The sequence below is a fragment of the Cynara cardunculus genome (genome assembly GCF_001531365.2).
Source record: "Cynara cardunculus var. scolymus isolate 2C chromosome LG 6, CcrdV1, whole genome shotgun sequence".
Classification (NCBI taxonomy): domain Eukaryota; kingdom Viridiplantae; phylum Streptophyta; class Magnoliopsida; order Asterales; family Asteraceae; genus Cynara; species Cynara cardunculus.
In genome coordinates, this window is record NC_037533.1 from 17,302,725 (window position 1) to 17,312,476 (window position 9,752).

Genomic DNA, 9,752 nt, shown 5'->3' on the forward strand with positions numbered 1-9,752 from the left:
AGAGAGAGAGAGAGAGAGAGAGAGAGAGAGAGTGTTAGGTTCAGAAGAAAACCGTAAAAAAATAAAAAACTGACGAACACTCTCGTAACCGTTAATTTGGATGGTATGTATATGTGCATACATGTAATTTTAAGCAATTTGTCTGGTAAGTACATATGCATACCATGCACACGTCCGTAAAAATCAAGAAATAACTGTCAATTACCAATATGCACGTGTGTGCATACCGTCCTCTCTCTCTCTCTCTCTCTCTCTTTATATATATATATATATATATATATATATATATACTCTATTTCATTATTCAGTAAAAATGATATTAATTTTTTTACATTCATATTAGAAGAATTACCATTATATAAAGAGCTTGTGATCAAATATTTAAAATGGAACTTGGAATGGTTTTAGAACTTTGTTTTAACCATGAATTCGTAATATGCATGAATCTATGAAACTGTGAGTTATATGATTAAGTTAGCTTTAACGTATAAAATCTAAAGTTAAAAAAAAAAAAAAAGGCACGCCTTCAAAAAACGCACGTCATGGGTCACACCTTACAAACGCTATAGACCATAACAATGAAGACGTTCGTACTCCCTTTTGAACAATCGAATCAATACTGGTAACATAAGTTGGTTGGTAGAACATAATATATGATTTTTCATATTAATTATAAGCTGGTTCATACACGACACAGGAAAAAACACGATATTATAAATATTTAATTACTACACTTTTAATTAACTAAATGATTATTTTATCTTTAATAATAATACAGAGAGTATATAATTTCTGTATCTCATAATTAATGATATAACTGAATAGTAGACAGTTGCTTTCGACAATGAAGATTTATTTTATGACAAACTAAAATAGAAATGTGGATATTTATTTATAAAACAGAGGAGAAGATTCGGGAACCACGAGCTTCTATTGACGGTCTAAACTTAAAACTTTACGTATTTAAGTCATCATGCCGAATCGAACGTCGAATGTAGCGTAAGATCTTCTCAAACATTTTCCTTAATTAAATAACAACTCCAACATTACACTTTCACGTATTAATTATATTCTTGACATCCGTTAAACAACGATTCAAAATTTAGTATCTTTACAGTCAACAAGATCATACAGATCAAGGTGGACCTCTGAACCCCCAACAGGGTCCTCGTGCACGACTCAACTGTTTTTTTTTTAAATAGAATCTTGCTTCTGGATTTAGAAAATACAAGATACACCAATCAAAAACCGAAAAGTTCCTTGAATCAACCAAAAAACTTAAAAGAATCCCTTGATACAATGAAATTCGGCCAAAAGGACACCAACCGACTTTTGTGGGTATTTGATCCACCTTTAAAATGCAACCGCTTGACGGAATATATATATATATATATATGTATATATATGTACGTATATATACACACACAAAGAGGATTGAATTCATAGGACAGTCAACCAATTGCTTTTCAGAAGTCAGAAAATGGTGTTCACATAAAGTCAGTATAAGAAATTTCAACACTAAATTCCAAAGATTTTTGACACAATCCCAACAATTTTTGGGTCTTCATTTATTTTGCTCAATCTGTAGTGTGTGTGTGTGAGAGAGAGTGAAATCAAACTCAAAGAATCTGCTAACAAATTACATTCCCAAAGATCGCTGTATTTAATCTTGTGAAAAAAAGAGAAGTTTTCTTGCATTTAATCCGAAACCCCAAATAGTTTCCAACAATTTTCCCTTATCTCTAGGGTTTATTCGTCGTTTTTTCTAAGCTTTTTCAATGGCTTCTTCGTCATCAAAAGGATATTGCTTTCAATGTCAGGATTCAACCTCCATCTTCTTCAGAGACGGATGGAGACTCCGCAATGGCGAATGCGCTCAGCTCTGTAATCGTTGCGCGTAAGCCCCTTTGCCCTCTTCTTCTTCCTCTTTCGGATATTCAATTTTGAAATGGGGATGGTTTGAATTCTTGTTTGTTTCGTGTTTTTTTGAATTCGATTGGTTGAATTGCCGGTTGCTTCCTGATGAGAATACTTTCTGATTGGTGGTTGAATCATGTACGAACAAATTCTTTGAGTTTTCTGAGTGGGAAGTGTTGATTGGAATGCTTACTTGCATTTCAAGTAATCTGGTTTAAATTTATGGTTTATTGGTTTCTGTTGAATATGATGATGCTTATGAATCCAATTGTGCAAACTTGCTGAATCAAAATTAGAAGAACAATGAATGTATTCATTATGAATTTCTGCTTTGGACATGAATGGTTGCTATGTTATAGAAGAATTTTGATGGGTGTAAATTGTTGGAATCTATACGTATTCATTATGAATTTCTGCTTTGTACATGAATGCTTGCTAACATTATAGAAAATTTTTGATGGGTGTAAATTATTGAATTCTATACGTTTTCATTATGAATTGTGATTTGGACATGAATACTTGCTAAGATTATAGAAGAATTTTGATGGGTGTAAATTGTGGAATTCTATATGTATTCATAATGAATTTTCGCTTTGGACATGAATACTTGATAAGATTATAGAAGAATTTTTGATGGGTGTAAATTGCTGAAATCTATATGTATTCATTATGAATTTCTGCTTTGGACATGAATACTTGCTAAGATTATGGAAGAATTTTGATTGGTCTAAGTTGTTGAATTCTATAGTATTCATTATGAAATTTCTGCTTTGGACAGAATACTTGGTAAAAAGATTATAGAAGAATTTTGACGGGTGTAAATTGTTAAAATTCTATGAACGGTACTTTGGTGTGATTCTATCATAAGTTTGTTTGTAGTAACTTATTTTCTTGATCTATTTAGCTATGTTTATGAGGAGGGAAGGTTCTGTGAAACATTTCATTCAAATGATGATGGTTGGAGAGACTGTGAATCTTGTGGGAAGGTGCGTTTAATTCTGAAACTATCAATGCCTATTTTCATGTTAGGGCTATGTTTGGCAAACATAAGTTAGCTCTTGGCCGATAAACTATCTGTTTGCCGATAAACTAGCTGTTGGCTAATAAGCTATTTGTTAGCTGATAAGCTATTCACGTTTGGTAAAAGCTAGTTGATAAGTTAGATGACAACCACCAGGGTTGTGGTGTAGTGGTTGAGGTCCATGGGATGTGGTGGAATATCCCATCTTCCCTGGGTTTGATTTTTGTGCGACAACAATTGTGGCTAGAGGTGGATCTAGGAGGATATTTTTGTGGTTGCACCATAGCACACAACCAAATGAAATTGTAGCAGCCTTAAGGACCTTAGAAAAAAATTACACTACATCTGAAATTTTTTGTGGTTGCACGGGTACCCACTAGAACCCCCTAAATCCGCCACTGATTTTGGCCACCGAGTTTATCAGGGTTGATGTCTTATAGTTGCAGTTTTCAGGGATTAATCTGCGCATAGCCTGGGATACCCTTTCCAAAAAAGAGTTAGATGACTATGTAAAATGACCTAAAAGTATATAGGTGGGATAATTGGAAAAAAGTGAAAAAGCCCCCATAAGCTATTTGATATTTTGATGTAGTTTTTCAAAAAGCTAGCCTATGGCTTACAAAACAAGGTTTTTTCAATAAGATCAAAATAAGCTAGTTTATGGTTGCCAAACATGGTCGTAGTCATACTCAGGTTTACTTATGATTACGTGTATATAAGGATGCGTAGTGTATACAAACATTCTTGTGAATAGATGATGTATTTCGCCTTAATTTGCAGTTGGTTCATTGTGGATGTGTTGTGTCATTCAATCAATATTTTCTGCTGGATTTTGGCGGGGTGATATGCAGGGAATGTTCCAAAAAAAATCTCATTCTGGTAAGATGGAGTCGCTTTCAATTTTGCGTTATTTTTAAGTTCTAACTTTCCTTTTATATGCAATAATTATGTTCTGTTATGCGGAAATTTGTCATGTCTTGGATACCTTTTTGGATATCTAGAAGCAAGAAATGAGATATCTTGAATGATACTGTTTTAATGAACGAAGTAATGGCGTTAGCTTTCCCCAACTTGCTATTCTATATGAGGGGCGATGAGTCTTTTGGAACATTTGAAGGGTCCGTGATTGTCTTTTGTGCGGGTCCACTCAGTTAGAGAACTATAAGGATACATTTGGTACACTGGACATGACAGAACATAAACAGGGTTAACTGTACCATGTTTGGCATGACTTTTATTTGGAACAAAGAGGAACATGCATGCTCTACCCCCACACCATGGAACAAGGTGAAACAAGCCTATATTTTACCAATATACTCTCAAAATAAAATCTAATTTCCTTCTAAAACCTCAAACATGCCTTCTCTTTACATTTTATCCATTCTTTAAATTTTATTATTGTATTTCACTCTTTAGATTGATTATTTGGTAAAAGGAATACTAAAAAAACTCTTTAGGAGTAAATTGGTCATTTTACCGGTCTTGTTCTGTCCAGTACTGTCTTACCAAACACTAAACAACTGTACTGCTCTGTTCTGGTCTGACGGGGTACCAAACGCCCTAAGTACAACACATTTTTTAAACCAAACCAAACCAAACCAAATGAGCTCAGTAAATCCCATTCGGAGGTGGGTTATGGGGATGAGATGTGTGTCTATCCCAAAGTGTTAAGCGGTTGAATCTGTGAAGATGTGTGCTGCAAATTTTATATTCTTGAAACCCAAGCTTCTAATCTCAACGCCCAATATCACTAATGCTTTCACTCAAATATTAACATTCTCGAGCTAGGCGCATAAATGGTAAAATTTGTAAATTAAAATGTCTCGATCATGACCAAGTGAATTCTAATATCAATATATCATAAGGTCCACGATATCTGCAATGGCAAAGTTCAGCAGGTGGTGCTTGAAGTTAAATCAATACCTCTTTTGTCCTAATGTAACGAACTACCACAAATTGGAGCTACATATTTGAAGCCATATATCATGATTTCGATTGAGCATTCACAACCTATACACCAACATTTTTTAAATTGTAGCATATCTGTATTTCTTCTGGAAACAAACCCTCTCCTCTTATCCCCCCTGCCGCCGATCCAACCTCTGGGTGGGATATACTGGGCTTGCTTGGTCTTCATTTATACACGAGCATTGTATGCTAACCAAACTAGATTAGTTTGTCTTCTTAATCGGCATCATGGAGCCGTTATTAATGCCAAATTTTTTTGAAGATTCTTTATCCTTTTTTATATTATGTTCGAAAATTCCAGAACTTGATTTGTTGAACGTTATGTTGGTATTCTAATTCTAGTACCAAAAGGGAAAAACTAATACAGTAAAGTTCTACATGTTATAGGCACGAAATCGTCGCTATGCTCATGAATTTCAAACAGATCCCACAGACGTGCCGGATCTTGCCAAGAGAGTACAGATTGAACCGCATTACTGGCATGATGGTATTGATTTGGAGATACAATGCATCCCTAGGACGTATCCTTTTATCTATATTGTATTTTTATACTCCTTCCGTCCAAAATAACTGTCCACATTTCTATTTTAGTTTGTCCCAAAATAAAGGGTTGTTTGGTTGGTTTTCTAGCAAGTCCTGTTTGGATAGAGCTGTCTTAATGGGACTGGTCGACTATACATGATTGTTTGGTAGTGGTTTAATGATATAGAAAGTGGCTTATTTAGTAAGCTTCTAGGGGAAGCTTTATGTAGTAAGTCAAGTTTTTTTCCCCAAGAGAGTACAGATTGGAGATACAGATTGAACCGCATTACTGGCATGATGGTATTGATTTGGAGATACAATGCATCCCTAGGACTATCCTTTTATCTATATTGTATTTTAATACTCCTTCCGTCCAAAATTGCTGTCTGTTCACATTTCTATTTTAGTTTGTCCCAAATAACTGTCCACATATCCTTACTGATCTTGCCAAGAGAGTACAGATTGAACTGCATTACTGGCATGATGGTATTGGTTTGGAGGTACAATGCATCCCTAGGACATATCCTTTTATCTATATTGTATTTTAATACTCCTTCTGTCCAAAATAATTGTTCACATTTCTATTTTAGTTTGTCCCAAAATAAGGGGTTGTTTTGTTGGGTTGGTTTTTCTAGTAAGTCCTGTTTGGATAGAGCTGTCTTTGTGGATTAATCTGTCTGTATAGATTGAGAAGGTTTTTGTTGGGAGGGTTTTTGCATAGATGGAAGGAGCGTGTTTTGGGAGGTGTAGGTTTGGAAAAAACTTGACTTTCTATATAAAGCTCCCCTAGAAGCTTACTGAATAAGCCACTTTCTAATATCATTAAACCACTACCAAACAATCATGTATAGTTGACCAGTCCTGTTAAGCTCATTAAGCTGCTAACAAATAGGCCCTAATCCACTTTCAAAAGTAAGTGCTTATTTTCCAATTCTACCCTTAATTATCAGGGATAAATTCATTATTCCCTCTATTGTCAAATTGTAAATTTGTCATTTAGTTAATTAAAGAGTATAATTACACATTTCAAACTATTTGCCTTTTTCATTATTGGACCTTTATTTTGGGACGGATGGAATATTCTGTTTACCATTTTAATTTCCAACGGGCTTCATTTTTAGCCTCCGTTGACTAGTGAAAATCCTTAACGGTTTGTTAGCGCCAAATCCATTCTTAATCTTTTGTTTGAAAAAATGTTGACGGCTAGCGACTCTGACCTCAAGTTCGGCCGTATTGTGATTCCGAAGAAATACGCTGAGGTGAGAAAATGAAGGCTCTAATATGATTTAAAATTTTTAGCGTTTTCACAAGCCTTATAGGATTGTATTTGCTATAGAGTACGTGAAGATGCAAAGGATTCAATGACATTAACAAATATTCACAATTGAGCAGACTTTTTTCCCAGAAGTTTTTGAACCGAAAGGGATAATGTTGAATGTACTGGATTTGGAAGGCAAAGAATGGGAGTTTTCGTTTCGTTATTGGCCTAATTGTGGTAGCAGAACGTATGTTTTAGAAGGGCTTAGAGAGATTATGGTTTCAAGAAAATTGCAAGCAGGTGATACAGGTAATTCTATGGTACCTGTAAGATATTTACACACACACACACATATATATATATATATATATGTATGGAGTTAGGTTTAGGGAAAACCACAAAAAATGAAAACTGAGGAACACCGTGGTAGCATTCATCTGTATAGTATATGTGCATACAAGTAATGTGCAAGTAATTTGTCTGGTATGCACATGTGCATAACAAGAAACATCTTCAATTACTTGTATGCACATGTGCACACCGTACAAATGAATGATTATCAAGGTGTTCCTCAGTTTTTCGTATATATATATATATATGTGTGGAAAGGTTCAAATGAGAACCTTAAATATAATTGAGAACTGGTATATGCATCATGATGTATATACTAATTGACATATACATATTTTGATAGAGTATATGAATACTCCGTTTTCACGGTTCTCAAAATATTCATGGTTCTCATTTGAACTTTCACCTATATATATAGGGGCATTTTCTGCTTAGGACCTAAAATTGATTAGGAACCCCAGAGCATGAGACATTGACATATTCATCAGGAATATGGACATGTTATTCATCATGAATGTAGTTATATATCTATCATGTATGTGTGATCCATGATGAATAAAACCTCCATATTCATTATGAATATTCATTTTGAAGAGGGACATTGGCGCACTGAGGGTGGTTCTCGGGTTTCTAATCAATTTTGGATTCCTATGGAACTTCTTTCTCTCTCTCTCTCTCTCTATGTATGTGTGTGTGTATATAATATGGGTGCATGCTCCCTGCCTTCAAACTGCTCCAGTGAAGTTGCTAATTAAGGCCATGTTTGACAACCATTAACTAGCTTAGTTTTTGAGCTTATTGAAAAAGCCTGGTTTGGTAATGTGATAAACTAGCTTATAAGTTTTTTGAAACGTACTTGAAGTAGCGTTTCAATAAGCTTCGGGGGTTCTTTTCCACTGTTTTAATTATGCCTGCAATAAACGGTTTACATTGCCATCTAACTTATCAGCTAGTTTTTACCAAACATGACTACTTTATCAAATATCTTATCAGCTAACAGCTAGCTTATTAGCTAACAACTAGCTTAGTAGCCAACATTTGGCTTATCAGCTAGTTTGCCAAACATAGAATAACTCGAGCCTCTTTCATATATCTAAATCCGTAAACGCTTTCTTGCATTTTTTTGAACGAAATATTATTCTTTGACCTTTAACAACCAACATTCTATTTCTTTTCAGTATCATTTTATCGCATGGAACCAGAGGGAAAGATGGTAATCGGATTTAGAAAGACTTCTGTTCCAAAACCACCTCATCAGGTACGCCATACAACTTTGTTTGATCTCGTGCGGAAATGAAATCTATAAACCAACTCGGTCTTTCCTCTAATGTTCAAACTGAAAATTGATTTACTACTTCACCAAATTATAGAATTACCAGAAAAACATTAGAAACCATTAAAGATGGTTCTCTAATCAGTATTACCAGGAAGATGACTAACTTATTGTGTTTTTTGGAAGGGTGTCTTATGCTATGTCCAGACTAACCCCAACAAATTGTAACTTTAAGACATCAACCCTGATAAAGTTAGTGGCCACGATTGTTGTGGACGCCTAGAATCGAACCCGGGCCAGATGGGATATTCCACCACCACATCCCCTGGGCCTCGACCGCTACGCCACAACCCTTGACCAAAATGCATCAAAATACAACGGAGTTTGGATTTGATTCATTCTAGTCAAATGAATCATTTTTTTTTCTTTTCTCAATAGATATAATAAAGCTTCAAACTTTCCAATTATGTGTCAATTTTACCAGCAACCTGCTCATCTTGTAACATTTGATGACGTGAATACACGTTTATGGAAGATTACAAAATGTTTACGGAAGGGTTACAACTAAGTGGACGATAAATTTGACATCCACATCATCAAATGTTACAAGATTAGCAGGTTACTGGTTAAATGTTGGTATCATTACTTTAAATAGAAAATTTGAAACTTCATCGTACTGATTGAGAAAAAAGTTTATTTGTTACACTAAATTGGAACCAAAGCAAACTTCGTTGCATTTTGATGCATTTTACCCATTTGTTTTTTAAGTATATAGTATTTATATACAACAAATAAGGTTGATGGAACAAGATTGATAAATTACTAAATTACCCATATCAAAATAAAACCGTAAAACCTTCCCCAATTCTTTCATTCGCCTACCTCACTTTCCCCGTTCAGTTCTGTCCGCAAGTCTGTTGCTGATCTTTCACCGTAACTTGGTGCATTTCATTGATGATGTATTGGTTTACGAGTATATACAGCATAAAACAAAGAGAATTTAGACATCAAACCTTACGGTTCCTTAATTATCATTCATTTTTGGTTCGATAACCTCAACTTTTACATGCTAAACGTTCTAAATATTTGCAGGCATCCACCTGAATGTGATGAAACAACATATTCATCCAGAAGCAGATCCCTGGAAGTAGTTGCCATCTTCTTTACATCGTGATCGTGAGTGCTTACAAGAGCATTCTTGGTCGTAAAATGGAAATAGTCGCCCGTTTCAAGTAGACCCCATTAACAGAGACAAATCGATGTTTTTTTTTCTTTCAAATTTTGGTTAGAAAATAGATTAGCAGCGAAAACTTGAGAAGTTCGCCCGTGTTTGTTTATAACAAATTCTTGCTTCAAATATTCGTGACATTGAAAATGAAAGATCTTGGTTCCAGTATAATTTCTGATACAACATGTTCTGTTCTGTCTCAAGATGATTTATC

The 9,752-nt window shown here is 34.7% G+C and overlaps 1 protein-coding gene across 1 annotated transcript; it reads left to right on the forward strand.

Annotated features, from left to right (window-relative positions):
* The first annotated feature begins 1,605 nt into the window (after window positions 1-1,605).
* Window positions 1,606-9,698, forward strand: LOC112514643 (B3 domain-containing transcription repressor VAL2-like). The gene is made up of 8 exons (XM_025121225.1): window positions 1,606-1,897; window positions 2,822-2,903; window positions 3,719-3,817; window positions 5,294-5,427; window positions 6,588-6,687; window positions 6,821-6,995; window positions 8,216-8,295; window positions 9,403-9,698. The coding sequence occupies exons 1-8, from the start codon at window positions 1,779-1,781 to the stop codon at window positions 9,412-9,414; spliced, it is 801 nt and encodes a 266-aa protein (XP_024976993.1). The 5' UTR covers window positions 1,606-1,778; the 3' UTR covers window positions 9,415-9,698.
* Window positions 9,699-9,752: the final 54 nt, after the last annotated feature.

Bases quoted from the DNA above. Each gene is read 5' to 3' on its own strand.
- LOC112514643 (XM_025121225.1), top strand. From the start codon at position 1,779: ATGGCTTCTTCGTCATCAAAAGGATATTGCTTTCAATGTCAGGATTCA. The intron at 3,818-5,293 runs GTAAGATGGAGT...TACATGTTATAG, and splicing joins CCAAAAAAAATCTCATTCTG to GCACGAAATCGTCGCTATGC. The intron at 6,996-8,215 runs GTAATTCTATGG...ATTTCTTTTCAG, and splicing joins ATTGCAAGCAGGTGATACAG to TATCATTTTATCGCATGGAA.